Source organism: Echeneis naucrates, chromosome 6 (assembly GCF_900963305.1).
Source record: "Echeneis naucrates chromosome 6, fEcheNa1.1, whole genome shotgun sequence".
NCBI classification, from domain to species: domain Eukaryota; kingdom Metazoa; phylum Chordata; class Actinopteri; order Carangiformes; family Echeneidae; genus Echeneis; species Echeneis naucrates.
Window position 1 is genome coordinate 270,078 of NC_042516.1, and position 18,100 is coordinate 288,177.

Here is an 18,100-nt window from a genome sequence, read left to right on the forward strand (position 1 = left end):
CTCCTGATGACGCTGAGCGCTACCACTTATCACACACTCTCACTCTGGTCCACTGCAATAAGCTCAATTGGCTTCATCTGGTCTCTCCCCCATATAGCTCCACTCTCCCATCACTCTTTGCTGGATTGTTCCTCTGCTTGTGTATGGCGGCCCAGCATTTATATCTGAATGGATGACACCTTTTTTGATTCCTGCCTCTTGTTGTAGTCCCATTTTTTCCAAAAGGATTGGACTGAGTCCCCTCTTTGGATCAGAAAACCCACAGACTGGAAAACTGAGCCTGTTGTGTCCCCGAACATCAAGCTGGATGCCCTCTAATCCCTTCCCTACACTCTCAGCTTCAAGTTAACCTATGATAAACCGTTGGTCTACCTTAAATTACACTTGGCAATAAAAAACACTCCAAATTTATCAGTTGTTTCTTGTGTGCTGCTTTTGGATCCTTGTTTGTCCCATTTCACATATCTTGTGTGTTTGTTTGGGGAAAAGAGACTGAGAGAATAAAGGAGAGAAGAAGGGAGCAACAAGGGAAAAGAGTCAGTCAATTAAGCACAGTCCTGACTTCAAATGCGCACAGATTAACCTTACAGCTTCTTCACATCAGTACGTAGTTTGTGAGTTAAAACCAGAAACCCATTAGTGAGTGCAGGCTCCCCTCTGGAAGATCATGACAGGGGAAGCACACATAAAAAATCCACCTGCAAACTCTATCCATATATGCTGGCTCACTGCTGCTGACTTAACAGGCTCAGGCCTGATTTGTAATCATATATAGGGTTGATGTAAACAAAGGGAAGAAAGAAGAAAGAGGCAAGAACAGGATTATCAGAAGGTAACGAGAAGAGGTGAATTAGTGAAAGGTCAACTGACAGCTGCAGCTCAGGGATAAAACCATGCTGGTAATTCCCCCTTCTCTAAACAAAGAGGAGCCCTCAGGATCCAGTGCTGAAGGTTGTGTCCACAAGAGTAAACACAATGCCTTTTTCAGGCTCTGATTTTAGACATCATATCTGCTGACATTGCATTGCAGAGGGAAGAAGTGACAGGCTGTGTACAGCACACAAGAGAGGTTACCATAGACTGGCTATAAAAAAGGACTTAGACTCTAATGGTCCATAAAAAGAAGTTAGTGCTGAAGAGCCTTAAATCTGCATTCTATCTAATATCCATCGGGTGGTGACCCCATTAGTTGTAAAAACTCGTCAGACTGTATTGTGGTCAATGAGAAACTTACTGTACTTGTCACTTGATTTATTGCCTCAATCTCAGTCATTTCAAGTTTGTGAGTATTTTTTGTTTGACCACCAGTACCAAAAAATCCAGATAGAGTAGAGAGCAGGTCAGATCCAGATCCCCACTCCTCATCGCCTCCACCTTCTCCTATAAATACAATGCCTATAAATAATATTCACCCCTCTTTGATATTTTCCCCTTTTGTTGCTTTTGTAAGTGAAATCATAGTAAGTATAATTTGGCTTTTTTGACAGTAAATTTTGACAGGCAACAGATTGTCTGAGGTCTGTAGATGTCCCTAGACCCCAAGAACATGCATATGAACCTTATTATTGTGGAGCAACTCTTCTTTTACTTTGGGTATGACTTTTTAGGAATTTTTCCTGAAAATATGGTCAGGGCTTAACAGGTTACAGATTACTAGCGACTGGCTCCAATAGTCAGTTAGTCCCCTTAGACTCCCATGTTAAAATGTCCAGCTTTAGAGATCGAATCAAATCAAATCAGATTTATTTATATAGCACCAAATCATAAGAAAATTACATCATGGCACTTTACACTTAGAGCAGGTCTAGATCAAACTCTATGGAGTTGTTAAAGAGACCCAACATATCCCTCTTCACTTAGTGACAGTCGCAAGGAGAAAACTTGAGGCAGAAACCTCGGGCAGAACCAGGCTCAGGGAGGGCAGCCATCTCCCCTCTGTTGGATAAAGAGAGTGGTCAGCACTTCGTATTGTTCAGTTGATTCACCTCCTCTCCACCTCCACCAAGTTTCCTTGTCTGTTACCAATAACAATATAAAACTGCAAGGAGCAAAATCACAAATGTGATTAAATAAATCATCTCCGGGATGATGCTTTTGTTAAAGTGTTGGAGCCTCTATGAGACACTTCTGATCAGTGGAAGGTATGGCTTTATTGGTTTAATACCACCATGCTGGAGAAATAAAAGCTTTGTTTACGCTGCTCTAAAAACCTTACACTGGGAAAATTTGAGTCATGTGTGTAACTTGACTTATTTGAGATATCGGAAACTGGTCTAAATACTGACTGTTGCCTTTTCCACTTCTTACAAGTCCCAGTGGGTTCTGATCAGTGTAAAGTAGGCCTTTGGGATAAGATTTGAAGCTAACATTGGTCATGTGTGATAGCAAAATTTACAAATATAAAAATGCCAGGCTCTTTAAAGCTTTGGTATTATAATAATTATCATCATTATCATTTTGTTATTCATTATTTTCAAATGAAAGTGCATCAGTTTCCGTTACATTTCCGATTTAACGTCCCAGTGCACAGGAAGTCTACAGGTTGAGCTGGCTGAGGTAATCTGAGGACACTGTTCATGCTCCAGAAGCTTCATCAAAAGTAGTTCAGCTTTGAGTTGCTGGTGAACAAACAGCCTGCGTTATCCTTGGACAACATTGAGAGGACTTTTTTCCCGTGGTTCATTGAATGCAAAAAAGCAGAGGTGACTGATAAGAGATGCTTGAAGAGGATAGATGATACGCACAGATTTAAACAGTGAAAACTACAACACTGTTTGATGTTTGAAACAAAGAAATTAGATCCTGACCGTTTCTTCAATCTGTCCCTTTGAATTAGATGCATTTGATATTGTGCATTTAGATGACAGATGTTTCCTCAGTGTGTGCTGGCTGAACATCTTGCATTATCTCTTTGTTTGCTTTTGTGAAGAATGATATATGAAAACAAAAAAGAAAAAAGTGAGATAATCCACAATCTGCCACAGATCCCCCTGTTCCTCTGCTCTGTGGTAAAGTTGATAAAACACTGTTGGAGAACAGAGGAGCGGAAACATACTTGGAAGGTTATTTCATCTAAATCCTAATGATGATAAAGCTACTCTGGGGAGTTCTTCAAATATTAATTCTAGAAGGATATAAAGAATGTCTTCATTATTTTAATTTTATAAAGAGTTTGGTCTATACCTGCTCTATATGTAAAGTGCCTTGATGTAACTTTGTTGTGATTTGGCGCTACATTGCTAAATCAGATTTGACTTGACTTTTGAATTTTTAAATTATTGCTCTAGGTCTTGGGCTTGGGGCATTGCTGAGGGGCAGTGACTGAATTGTTGTGCCAAAGTCACAGAAGTCCTGCCAGCTGGTTTTAAAGCTCAGTTTCTGAATACAGATTGTGAGTGTTTCTCTGTGAACTGAAACCTGTGATGCATTCACTGTATTAACATAGAACCTGGACCTGATTTATGATCAAAGATCACATAGAGGTCTACCTTTAGGCCATATGGACTTTTGACTGATTACCTACCAGTTTGAAATATATTCTATTTTATGTCCTCTATCACACACACACACATTTGCACGCTCCATTACACAATAGACCATCGCTCAGTGCTGTTGTGCCCCCCTGCTCCAGGAAAGGCCGATGTCACTTTGCACGGCGCTACCCATCTGCACCTGTCAGGTGGTATCCTGTCACTGCAGTTAAGCTGGCAGAAAATAGCCCTCAGAACAGGGACCACCATGGGAAATGCAGAGCTGCACAGCTGGGCTGAGTGTGAATGCTGACTGGATAAATCACTCCAACATCATGGCGCCTAATGCTTTACTGAGTCATTGTGGACTCTTTCAACATGATCACTTGTTTGCATGTTTTCTTGTCATTATCCACACAGTTTGTTCAACACAGTGAGGTAGGGAGTTCACACATTTCACACATATGCAGTGTCAAGGATAACCTCCAACATCCAAACCTTTTCTGGTGTGGTTTCTAGAGGGAAACTATATAACATTTAGCCTTGGATCAGTGCATGGATGGATGGAATCTATAGATCTGATCTTCTACCTAAATTATATGAAAAGCTCACTGCGTCTCTACCATGGACCATCCTGCTTCCATGGCCTCACCTATGACACAAAATCGTACTGGCTTCAGGTACAGAAAAGACTGGTTAATTTATATTGTTAATAATGCACCTTGATTTGAACAATATTTGTATACTGCATCAACATGGTGAGTATCTCAGGAACACCAGCTAACTGACTGCTGCCTCTTGTGTGAACCTGGCCTTTATTACCAGTGCCCTCCAAGACTGGATGAAGTGTGTGTGGAAGCAGCACAGGGGTCGGTCTGTTTTCCCCCTGTCCAAGATACATAGAAGAGGGTCAGCTTGGTTCAGCCTGATGAATCCACGGCCTGATTGTTTTCCCTTACAGAAGATCTAAGATGTGATCTAAGATATGTTATTCACTCCAAACCTACCTCTAGATTATGCTTTCAATAATAAAATATTAAACAAAGGATACACTTATAATAAACTGGATTTTCTTTCTTTTCTTTGTTTTGACTAAGCAGTTAAAGCATTCTTGGTTTTTTTCCCAGGAAGCATGCTAACAGTAGGTGTGAATCCACCTACGGTTCATTTGGATAAGGAAGTCTTGACTGTAGACGCACCCATAAAGCAATCAATTCTTTTACCAAATGCACGCTGGGATTGCTGGGATTGGCTCCAGACCACAGTGACCTTATGCAAGAACAAGCACAATTAATTTTTGAATGTCTTTTAAATAATTAAAACTGTCTTCCTCAGAGTGTAGTAGACTGTTACTGATAACCTTTTCTTAGACTGAAGTCTGATGTCTTGCAGCTGTTGCACCAAGCACTGTATTTTTCAGTGACAGAGGGATTGTAAAGTCTTACCTGACCTGCGTCAGTTGGAAAGGTAGGAAAGACAACAAATCATCTCCCTGTAGAAGAGATGGTGGCTCACATTCAGCTGGACATTAATCAACAGTTCATATTGACCATGCTCGTTTCCCAAGCCTGATTTCAGCCTGTAAACTGAGGCCATCATATTTCAGTCAGGATTACCAGACTTCCTCTAAACATTTCCTCAAGCCAACTCAGGTCTAGATTTTTCTCCATATTTGCTTTCTGAGGCCACAGGCTATCAGTATAGATAGATGTATCCTCAGAATAAGCTGCTACAGTGACCGTGCCATCATGCTGGAGCAGAGATTTCAGCGCATCCAGTCACCCACCTGTCACTCAGAGTCCACAATCTCAATTATTATAACTTTAATCCTTGATCAAATGTAAACATGAAGAAGACCAAAAGTTGTATATTTGAACATGAGAGTTGTAGGGGACTAAGTCACTCTTGGAGATAGACTGTAGTGGTCTACAGAGGATCTATAGGTTTTACATCCCCAGGGTTGGCTTCATAATTCATACCAAGATGTTGATTCTTTGTTGTAATATTTTACTCATGAATTGTGAGGTAACTAGGCAACCAGGAGAGATGTAGGAATTCGAAACACCAAAATGGGCTGAGGTTTTCATAAGGGTTAAACAATGTATATGAGATGTTAATTAGAATTGCTGTAAAGGTGCTGACACAGATTGTGTTGCCTCAGGGCAGAAACATGGCAGTTGTTTGTGTGTCTGGGCTAAATGATTAGTTGTTACTGGAGTGTACAGAAATTTTTCATAAACAAAGATGAGGATGACAACAATCCTTTAATAAAGACACACAAGAAGATAATTTCTTATTTTCTGCAGACACAGAAATTATATATATATATATATATATATTTTTTTTTTTTTTTTTGCTCTTATTGGTAATGATTGTTAAAATCTGTTCTGTTACAATCGTATCACTTTAAAAAAGGAATAACAATGCATACCAGGTAAGAAATAAGCTTCTTTATTCAAACTGACAAAGAAACTCCAACTGTTTGCTAATGTAGAAAACAGAGACACTCTTCTTCTTTCACTCAATACAAACAGTACAACTTTTCCACTGAGTTAAGACACACAAATCTAACCAACAACACAAACAAGTACACATCTATACCATCACAACCTGCACAATGACTCCAAATAATATCTTAAACGTGCACAAACAAAACTGCAACTGAGAACTTCAGACAAAATGTCAGAGAAGTTAAAAAGTGGAAAAAAAGGGAAATATTGCCAATCCCAAAACATCACAGAGGTCAGTGTGATATTAAAAGGACATAGATTAAAACACTTATCAATGGCACAATATGTTGGTAGTTTACTTATGCCAGTTTATAAACCATCTTCTGCTACATTTCTACGACCACATTAATTTCAATTATCATCTTTACTGACATCTTTACTCCCAGGGTCAACACCAGTGATTTCAGGGTCACTAATGAAAATGTATAGATGGCCGATTTATAGGTGAAACAGGTTAACTCTCTCGCACAGTGGAGTTAATATCCCATCATGCCCTGTGATGTGACAGCAGTACAATGCTGTACAGACACAGCTCATTCAGATTACATGTCAAGAGAAGTGGCATTCAAGGAGGCTTGTTGTTGAGTTTCAGGCTCATAGATGCTCAGCTGTCGTTTCCATAGTAACAGCCTGAAGTGACATCTGCATTTAGGTCTATGGGACAAATGTGGGTAAACAGGATCGAACCGTTGAGGATTGTGATGCTCAAGTATCAGTGTGATATGGAATAAAAGCACGGCAGCTCTTTGTCAGCTCACTGATAGTCATCAGTCTGCTGTAGTGAAGTTCATGTCTGAGAGGCTCACAGAGGTTAATCCTAAACCATGTTTTCCTGTACATGTAGCTGAGGTCATGTGTGGTCTACATCCAGAGAATGGTTCAGGACTGAGTACTGGACTCCTACAGTTGTGTCTCTGCTTTATTGTGGGAGGGTGCTTTGGGGCCACTTAGCTCCTTAGAGGGAGGGGCCAGCAAGTAAGCGTCATCTTCAGGTAGAAAGATGAAGCTTACTCCCTTAGATGGCAACCATATATTTATTTTATTAACAGATACTATCTCACACATTCAGTATTTGATGGGCCTGTCACTGTATTTCAGGGAAGCAGCAGGCTGTCGGAACTTTTAGGATAAAATATCATAAAAACTTGAACTAAAAAACTGGTAATAATGCATTAGATCCAGAGAACCGGAACAGTGAAGCTGTTCACTGAGTTTCACTGCTGTTGACACTGAGTTTTTTCTCCAAAAACAAAATAATTATATGGCATGAGCAATGATTGGCTGAGTTAATGTGGGAAAAGTTGCTTTGGTATTGGTTCAGTTGTACAATTAATGCCGATGGTAAGAAAAACTAGTCCACACAGGTATCACACACACAGTAAACATCAGACAGGTCAAAAAAAATAAATAAATAAAAAATAATAAATCAAAAAAAATAAATCTTGCCCATCTAAAATTTCTTTTGCTCTCCACAGAAAAGCTACATTGCATACTGTAAAAGGTAAAGAACCAGTGTTTGGACTAATGCTAAAAAAACATGTTATATATTATTCTGCACATAAATAAATTTGTTGATCTGAATCTGGTATTATCAGTAGAGACACGTTGCGCCACTTTCTTTCTTTCATGTGTACATGGAATATATTTTCCATTTGTTACTAACTGCTGCCAATGAGCTATGCTGAGTTCCGACCCTGTGGTTGAAATCCACTGCAGGTGGTCCAGAGTGTCTTTGTTGTTTGTATTTTGGAGGAACATGTTCAACAACCTCTTCTTAAATTATAAAACCAAGCCACAAGACAATTTCCAGGGGAAAAACTGTCATCAAGCTATCCACTGGTCTGAACCAATTGTCTGCAACAAGCAACCTTTTTGTGAAAATGTATGGCAACGAAGTGACGGGTTTGAACTAGGTCCTGCACATAAGAACATCTGCAAAAGGGCCCAGAAGGTTCTTGTTGAAGATACACCTGACCCACACCAGGTAGGTTGTGAAGGGCTTTATGTTCTCTGAAAAGGTGTAGTTCTGCTGTGGAAGGATATAAGGCATGTAGGTGTTCTCTCCTTGCTCCTGGATCCACACTTCATATTTTACCTCTCTTACCTTCAGGTATTTCAGATTCCACGGGATATGCCAGGAGACTGTGAGTTTTGCCTTGTTACTGGTTTGGACTGAGGTTTGACATTGAGGCTCTCTGACTCGGCCTGGGTGGACTGTGCTGGCCAGTTTAGACTTTTTGAAGCTGGGCTTGGTCTTCATACCCTCTTGTAAGACTTCCACAAAGGAAGGGATGTCCACCAATGTATCCTGATAGATTCGGAAGAGCCACTCCGGGTTACGACAGCACAAGTGCCTGGGGACGTCCTTACTGGCCACTATTCTCTCCTGCTCCTCTTTCTCCAAGTGAACAATGCCTCCTTGTTCCCAGGGTCTGTCCGGGTGGGTGATGGTGTTTTCCTCTTTGGTGTTCCTCCAGGAAATGTAGTGAAGATCCATGCCAGGAAGAGAGGCCAAGGTTTTGTAAGGGGTGTATTGCTCTGGGTTCACAGCAAAGGGAAAAAGTTCCACCACAACAGCTCCTCTGGGGAGGAACAGTGAAGTGATTAGTTGGGCTCCGTGCATGCTGACCAATATGGAGGCAGCACTGATCACCTGAATGATACTGGGGAACGACTGCTCTTCCAGGGATACTGTGATCACTCTCATCTGGAATTCCTGGGCCAGAGCCATTATGAGCTCTGCTTCGTTCACTATCAGCCTTGTTGTTGAACGACTGAACACAACAATGTAATTGTCCTTTTTGTCTTTCTCCTTCTCATCTTCTCCATCTTTTTCAGTCTCGTCTACTCTGGTGATATTCATTTTCTCCATCAGAGCTCTGGCAAACTGTCGAATCTCATTCCCAGAGACCAGAATGTTGGCTTTAGGCCCTTGCGGCTGGACAAACCCATACTGGTACCAGGTGGTCATCTTAGACAAGCCAACGTAAGATTTGGTGAAACACATTAGTTTTCCAAAGTTTCTCAGCTGTTCTTTTAGTAGTGGCTGCTTGCTGCTGAGAAGTTTGTAGAGTTCAAAGTGCGGGCCTTCACTCCAGCCCTCCATGAACACTAAACGAGCCTCATCATCCAGGTCTGAATACTGTCCCATGGTATAGAAGGCTGGGAGCAGGTCATCGTGGAATACATGCATTACGTTATCAGGATTAAACCTGTTCATGATCAATGTCACATCTGGTACAAACACAGGCTTGGGCATGAACTTTAAAGCTGCAGCTGGGAGCTCTAGAAAGTTGAAGTATTGGGTGTTGTGATCTTCCACTGATGACAAGTCCAACAGGGCAGGTTGGAAGCGCCTTGACCCCAGGTTAGGCAACATGACAGAGGAATTTGAGTGGAAGAACACAAACTCCTCTGCTTCAGAGCTGTAGCAGAGGTAGTCAAAGCGGCAGATGCGGTCTGTGTGCATCTTCCCAGTGCAGACCATGCGGGTGCCGTGTTCCTTGAGAGCCTGCAGGGCAACGTGGTAATCAATGCGAGCCTGCGAGAGCTCCTGGGACTGCCGTGTCATGTGCAGCTCATCCTCCAGCAGAGCAGCATGCTCGCTCAATTTGGAATACTTCCACAGCAGCGCTGCAACCACGGAGACCAGAAGCCCATTCAGGAGTGCACCCACGCTCATCCTGCAGCCTGCCACTGACGCCCGCATTACTACTGCTGCTGAGGAACCACCCCGTGACTCCAACTGGCCTCTGAGCTCTGAGGAAAGCAACGAGACATTTGCCGCCAGGCAATGACTTCAGGAGAGGAGAGGACAAAGCAGAGTGGGAGGAAAGGATGGGGGAGATAAAGAGGGAGAAAAGGAGAACACGCATTAAAGAACAAACTAATAATAAAGCAAATATGAAAACACAAGGGCAGCTGACATAAAACAGCACTACTACAATAACAATAGTCAGAATACAGTAAAATGCTGCAGGAGTCTTTCTGTAAGCAAGGCAATCCAGTGATTCAAAATATCAAAATAAGGTTCAACTCTAACTTTCGGAAACAGTGGTTGTTTACTTTGGCAAATAAATGAAACAATTTCCCAACTGTATACTGTAACCCCTGTCACCATCCCTGGATATAGAAAAACAAATTACACTTTAAGGAGGCACGGTGAAGTAAATGGGTATTGCTCTCATTTCTACTCATCTGCATACCAAGAGAACAAGTGAGTCATTGAGAGTCACAATCAAATCAACAATGAACAGCAAGCAGCTGCCTGCAAACACGACGCAATTAGTATGCAAAAAGCATCAGAGGGGCAAGCTTAACCAACTAAAAACAAGGCTTTCCACACGAAGCCTTTGCGCCTCGATTTTTATTGTTCCTACGAACATTTGCACACATCAGTGTGTCCTTACACACAACTGAGAGGAGGGGGGTGCTCTCACGTCACAACTTTGATATTACACCTGCTATGTGACAAAATTGGATTGAAAAAGCAACTCTGTCCTTTCCTCTGAAACTGGCCCTAAACTAAATCAGGTCAAGCTGCACCAAGGCAGGAGTATAGGTGAACTCTCACACACTCTCTCAAACTCATACACACACACACACACAAACAAACCGCATAGACTCTATTGCTTCTCCAGTGTTTTTTTTTTTTTTTTTGGGGGGGGGGGTATCAAACTCTCAATTTCTCATGGCCAACATGGCCACTCTTTGTGATCAAACTCAGTGAAAATACTGAGGCACTATATGGATGCTGCCACTCTAAAGGAGGAGAAAGAAAGATGTGAACACTAAATAAATGATGAAAACTCGTGTTTGTAATATCCCCATTACATGTTTATTATCTCAGTGCTGTAATTGGTCTTTTTCACTTGACTGGACTAAGGCTAATAATTATTTCTGATATTGATTCATCTGCTTCTTATTTGGTCAATTAATTGTTTGGACTATAAAAGGTCAAAAGAGATGTCCTCAAATGTGATGGTAGTATGAGTTCACTGTGATAGAGAAGTGAGCGATGCTGGTAACTACTTAAATGATCAATCAACTATCAATTAGCTGCTGATTCATTTTCTGGTGACTGACTGATCGACACATTGGAATCCTCATTCTGTCAAGATGTCAAAAAGACTTTCAGATTGATATCCTTTCAAATTAGGCACAAATACAGAAGTTTTTCTTCCTCTGGGCTTTCATGAAAACTTTATGAGTGCCGTTGGTTTTGTACAAAACTCACCTGTTTGCATTTTATTATTGACTGAAGTTACAGTTATGGCCAAATATACTAGTACCCTTACTGTTCTTTCAGGTAATGCACCCCTTCGCCTAGGACATCATTGCAATTACAAATGCGTTGTTACTAGCATGTTTATTACTGTTGTTTGCATTGAAGCTAAAACTTCAACTTATTAAACATGCTTATTATTAAAAGCCTAATTTGATCTTATTCCACACTGAACTGGTCAAACTCATTGGCAGAATGGATAACTGAAATGAATCTTCCTTCCTGTAGCCATGAAGTAGTTTATCACTCCTCTGAACTGGGTTTTTGGAACACTCTTCTTTTGTAAGCTGCTCCAGGTCTTTCAGATTTAAATGGTGCCTTATTCAAACAGATTTTTGGAGATTTTTGGTGCTCTATGGGATTGTGGTCATTTCTGAGTACGCTTGGACAGATACAGGATACAGAAAGGCCCTTCCTAAGGAGAAAAAGAGGGCCTTTCAGTCTGGAAATAAGGAGAGACTGTGCAGAAGGAGCTGAGGTGGAAGATCAGAGAGGGGAAGAACTGCTACAGGAAGAAGATGGAGGATCAGCTGCAGCAGAACAACGTCAGCGGAGTCTGGAGAGGCCTGAAGACCATCTCAGGATACAGACAGGCTGACTCCCAGTATGAGGGGGATCAGAAGTGGTGAATGATCTGAACTTGTTCTTCAACAGGATCGATCAGACACCTAACCCTCTCCCAGCCCAGTCCTCCTTGCTGCAGCCCCCCTTGACGACACACCCTGTATTCCCCCTCCCCCACCCCCACTCACTCTCAGCACTCAGCACTCAGATCGCAGCCAACCCCCACTACCTCCACCCGTACCACCCCACCCCACCCACTGACATTCTCACCTCCTCTCACACCTCCACCCTCCCACACATCCCCAATCACTCTGCGCCTGAGCCCCAGTCTGTCCCTCTCTGCTGACCAGGTGAGGAGAGAGCTCAGGAAGATCAAGGTGAAAAAGGTCCGGACGGCATCAGTTCCAAGCTCCTCAAGTCCTGCGCAGACCAACTCTGTGGGATTGTGGAGCATGTCTTCAACCTGAGCCTGAAGCTGGGGAGAGCTCCACAACTGTGGAAAACATCCTGCGTGGTGCCAGTTTCAAAGACGCCACACCCAAAGGAGCTCAACAGCTACAGGCCAGTGGCGCTGACTTTGCACCTGATGAAGACACTGGAACGGCTGGTCCTCATCCATCTCCGCCCGCTGGTGGGACCATTGATGGATCCGCTGCAGTTCGCCTACCTGCCCAGCATCGGTGTGGAAGACGCTGTCATCTTCCTTCTGCACAGAGCCCTCTCCCACCTTGAAAGGCCTGGAAGCACTGCGAGAGTCACATTCTTTGACTTCTCCAGTGCTTTCAACAGCATCCAAACGCTACTTCTGAGGGACAAGCTGGAGCTGTCAGGCGTGGATCACCACCTCACAACTTGGATTATGGACTACAACACAAACCGCCCACAGTATGTGAGGAATAAGGACTGTGTCTCAGTACCAGGGCTCCTTTCCTGTTCACCCTGTACACTGCAGACTTCAGGCACAGTTCTGCACACTACCTTCTTTGACTCTGTTGTGGAATCAGCCATCTTCTCTGGAGTGGTCGGCTGGAGCAGCAGCATCTCTATCCACTGTCAGCTCTGTTTTTGGTTCCCCCCTTTAGTCAGTGCAGGTGGTGGGAGAGAGGAGGACGATAGCAAAGCTGTCATCAATGATGGACAATGCATCCATGCAGGACACCATCAGTGCACTGTGCAGCTCCTTCAGTCACAGACTCCTTCACCCCAGGTGTGTGAAGGAGAGATATTGTAGCTCCTTCCTTCCTGCTGCTACCACCAGGACTGACCCCCCAGTAGACTTCACACAAACTAAGAATAATACTGTGAAAACATATAATACTGTGAAATTCATTATGTGAAATGTGAAATAACAACTACCCAGTTACAACTGCTGCTATGGGTAGTACTGACTGCTATTGTGTGTCTCTTTTGTTTGCTTGTTTGTTTGTTGTTCTCTCTATCTCTTAAGTTAAATAATCTTGCTGCTGTAACAATGTGGATTTCCCCATTGTGGGACAATAAAGGAAATCTAATCTAAAGGTGTTTTCAGTCATGTTGAAACACCCATGACCTCTGATGGAGACCCATCTTTCTGACACTGGTGCCTATATTGCCCACCCACACTCTAGCCATTTTTGGATTATTTGGGAGTTGTGGGCGGAGTCTGACTTTACCAAGATGGCTACAGTGGAGTCCAGTCCATCTTCATTTACAGTTTGCGCTACAGACAGAAGAGGTACAGAGGTGTAGGAGACTTACATATTCTGACTCAGACACAAATACACAGTGCCCTTGGCCTGCCCCCAGATATTAATTATTCATTTCAAGCAACTGAACTGCTCACCGTTTTTAATAGAATGATGACAAAGGGGAGTCCATAGTCGAGCCACTTGCTCTACAACAGTGAAATCCACCTCAGGTTAGTAAGGAAACGCAATGGAGCCCCATTTGCACCCTACAATATTGTGGTGTAGGGGTGTTGTAAAAGTCATGAGATGCAGAATATGACAGTGAATCTAGATGAGCAGCAGGGAGAACAAAGGACTTAAGCGATTCTACAGAAATCACTACCATATAACAAAACAAGCTTCATGACAAAACATGATAGGACAGGAATCAGAACGGCACAGCCACTGTGTGCTGAAAATGGCCTCAATGCTGATGCAGCAGCCAAAGTAAAGTGAAATGAAGTGTGAAGAAGAAGCTGCTGGGCAAACATTAGCCAGGCTTCCTGCTTGCTGCCCAAGTCTGCAAGGATGAGGGCAGAACAGGGCTCTCTGTGCCAGCACTGCTGTTTAATCCCTCTCACTGCACACTGGCTCCCGCAGGGACATGCGTGAATGACCTCTGCAGCATGCCCAAGCCAAGAACACGTAAAGCTTTGAAAATGTCAGAAACACTGCAAGACACCACAGCAGCACAAAACATCCTCATTTTCATCACCACAACACAGGCTGCAGACCTTCACTGGTTCTGGATGAGGGAACATGATGATTTAAATCAGGCTAAAAAAACCATGTGAATCTTGAAGACGACTGGCTTCTTTTTATCTGAGTCAATGAGCAGAACAGTCAAATTACTGCCCAGAACATAAACGTTTTGTACAGGTTTATCTATCTGATGAGGTGGTCGGTGGGTGCTGTAAAGAACACAGAAAGTAAAAAAGGAATGACCTAAAAGCTTGGCTTCTTTCCCTCCACTCGCTCCCTTTTTTTTTTTCACGGAGGTGCTGAGTGATGACAGTAAGATGGTCGACACATATTATGGATATTTTAAAAGTGAATTACTTCATCTTCTACAACTTATCTGTTTCCAGGTGGCAGGGGCTGCTAAAGCCAATCCCAGCTAACACTGGGTGAGGGCTGGGTACACCCTGGACAGGTCGCCAGTCCATCACAGGAGCAACACACAGAGACAGACAGAGACCAACAACCACTCACACTCAGACCTACAGACAATTTAGTCACCAGTTAACCCAAACATGACGTCTATGGATGGTGGGAGGAAACCCACACAGGAACAAGGACATGCAAACTCCACACAGAAAGGCTCCAGGCCGGGAACCAAACCTGTGACTTTGTTATTGTGGCAACAACAGAATTTAGGGAAACACTCCAAATCTTGTGAGGTTGGATATTGGGCCGAGGTGGGCAGAGCCTGAGGCATGGCTGAGGACAGTGACTTTGTCCTCACATCACAAAGACCCACGTGACACCGAACACCTGACAGCTGGTTTTAAAGCTCAATTTCTGAATACAGGCTGTGAGAATTTCTCTGTGGATTGAGACCTTTGATACTTCCACTGCATTACCATAGAACCTGGGCCTGATTTATAATCAAAGACCACATTGAGGTTTAGCTTTATAAAATATGAAACACTTAAGCTCTGGCCTTGAGAAAAATAGACTCCATTTGATGCTGTTACATTTTCCATGTTCTTTTTTAGTAGTAGAAGTAAATTTCCAGAATCCAGAGAAACAACAAATTGATGATGCCAATTCAGTGTCTACTTAAACCCACCACCATTTAATTGACTCCCAGGACAAAGCTGCTGATTAAAGCGTTTAAAGAAATCAAAGTCAGGATCAAAGGTTGGAAGTCTCATTAGAGTAGATGTATCTGATATGTATGCATTTGTTTTGAAATTTTCACAACACATAGATAAACACTATAAATCAATAAATAATATAAATTATCAAAAAGTTGATAATTTGATAAGTTGAAAAGAGTTGAGCAGACTTCACGTCTGTCACCTTACATGTGCAACACTTTCCTTTAGCTGCGCAAGCTCAATTTGACCTTCCTAAATATTTATAGAGGAGAAAATCCCTCTCATACATTTTTGCTGTTTTGTTCAACCTTTGATTTCCAAGATTATAAACAGAAATAATTCCTACAAGTTAAATAAAGTGTAAAAGAGCATTGTATGGCTTGTCTCCTTATTGTATTCCTCTCATTGTGGGTGTGTTGAAGGTGCTTATTTTCCACAAAATTCATCCACACCTCACTTCCATGGCTTCACTTCATTCCCATTTTCTCACTTCACTAAAGGACTTTTTCACAAAGATAGCTAGCCACCTGCTAAAAACAGCATCAAGGAAACAGACTCAGGCTCATGTTTGTTCGTTTTTATGAGACTCACTTTCACAAGTGTTTTATTTATACCTACACACATACACTGTAAATAAATGGCAATTTTATACAGAAATACTGGGGTGAACTAACTCAGTTTTCGGTAACTTGTTATAAGCATTTATTAAAAACAAGTTAGTTGTACTTTTTGATCATAAAACATAATAGATCAAACTTTGTTAAGTTTACTTGTTTAACAAAAAATTTAAAACGTTGGTACCTGGAGAGTTGCATGAACTTCATGCAACAACATGTTCCTGCCTACACCCCCCCCCCCCTCCAATGCCTCTCTCTCTCTCCCACTCTCTCTCTCTCTCTCTCCCACTCTCAACCCAACCGGTCGAGGCAGATGGCCGCCTCCCCTGAGCCTGGTTCTGCTCGAGGTTTCTGCCTCTTAAAGGAAGTTTTTCCTTGCCACTGTTGCCAAGTGCTTGCTCATCGGGGGATCTGTTGGGTCTCTTTAAATAAATTTATAAAGAGTTTGGTCTAGACCTGCTCTATATGTAAAGTGCCTTGATGTAACTTTGTTATGATTTGGCGCTATACAAATAAATCTGATTTGATTTGATTTGATTTGAGAGCACCTGGAGGAAAGATACTTTTCACAGAGCAACAGGTAGGCAACTTTCTTTGGTGAAAATTTTGCTCCACAGTTAGGGCTTGCTCTAAGATTTAATTTAGAATCAGATGTAGGTCAACATGATATACTTTATTAATGTAAAACAAGACTGATTCCTACAAAAAACAGTATGCCTATTTTTCTACCCTTGATTCCAGGGCCAGGGGTCCCCAACAACCGGGCCTAAAAAAAAAAGAAAAATGAGGAGGGTATATGCCATAAATGTACTGCATTGTGTTTTGATAATTATGACTCTAAAAATCCAACCTCTTTATCATATATCATAAGGCAGATTATTTCCATCTGAAATTGTTTATCTGTTTTCGCCTTTTTATGTCGTGTGACAATGTAAACATTCTAATTCGCAAACTTCCCCACCGGTCCATCAGAGATACCACAGCTGCTTTCTGTCTCTCGGCCCGTGCAGTCAAAAAGGTTGGGAACTGCTGCATTAGGCTTCAATAAGTCTGATCCAAAGACTGCTGTTTCACAATTGTAAATCTGGGACTGCAGTTCTTAGACTGGATTTTTTAACTTGGTGTACGACTACAGCACAGTAACTAAGCCATTATTTCATTCAGATATTCAAAAGCCAACACCGTCCCAAGTTTAATTCAAATCCAGCACTCCCACATTGCTCATCATCCTGTCAATAAAATGAAAAGAATGTTTGAAAGAGTTAAAGAATGATTCTGATCATTTTTAATTTGTTATTTGTTAAATTTGGAATTGACTTGTTGCCTTCCCTAACATCTGTGTCTAATTTGTCTCTCAAGATAAACACAGCCACTGCCTGCCTGCCTGTGAAAGGCTTTTTAGTGCAGCTGGATGCAGCTTCACTCCAAGAGGGGAAATAATTACTTCACAGAACTCTGAAAACTTCTTCCAATTTGAGCAGTCAACTAGAAGGAGGAGAGGAGAGAGAAGATGCAGAAAGGGAAAGGAGGAGGAGAACGAGGAGAAAAATGCAGAGGAAAATTGCATTTTTTGGACTGTTACCCCAAATGAAACATTGTGCCTTTGGCTTAAAGTTTACAGCGATGTCACTGAGCCAAGAAATTTATTGTAACTTATTTTATTCAGCATTTTTATTTTGAACAGGGGTGGTGTTCTTTTAATAAAAATAACAAGATAATTACAGTGTTATTCCTTCAGTCAGTTTGTTTGTTTCAATATTTCCATTTATTGCAAATCAATTAATTCACTGCATTCCTGTACTTTTACTCATGTCATAGTTTAACTTAACTACTTTCAGTTTTATTGTGTTTTATAGCACTTTGCCATGTGTTTGGTCTCACTTGTGCACTGCATTTAGACTACCCAAAATGCATCATAAATACATTCAGTTTATTCAAAGGGTGATGCTTCGGTTAGGCACAAAATCACTTACTCCACAACTTCTCACACAGAAAAACTATCTTAGTCGCATATAAATATATATATATATATATATATATATATATATATATATATATATATATATATATATATATATGCACACACACACACACACACACACACTCTACAGGCTAAAAGTTTGGAC

General features: G+C 41.8%; 1 protein-coding gene across 2 annotated transcripts in view; it reads right to left on the reverse strand.

Annotated features, from left to right (window-relative positions):
• Nucleotides 1-5,877: 5,877 nt before the first annotated feature.
• Nucleotides 5,878-18,100, reverse strand: part of pomgnt2 (protein O-linked mannose N-acetylglucosaminyltransferase 2 (beta 1,4-)) — a 35,502-nt gene continuing 23,279 nt past the window's right edge. The window contains exon 2 of one of the 2 annotated variants that reach the window (XM_029505365.1): nucleotides 5,878-9,739. In XM_029505365.1, coding sequence (XP_029361225.1) covers nucleotides 7,890-9,689 — 1,800 coding nt within the window. In that variant the 5' untranslated portion in view covers nucleotides 9,690-9,739 and the 3' untranslated portion in view covers nucleotides 5,878-7,889. Of the gene's footprint in view, nucleotides 9,778-18,100 lie in introns of both variants that reach the window. The other variant, XM_029505364.1, reaches the window with a different exon arrangement.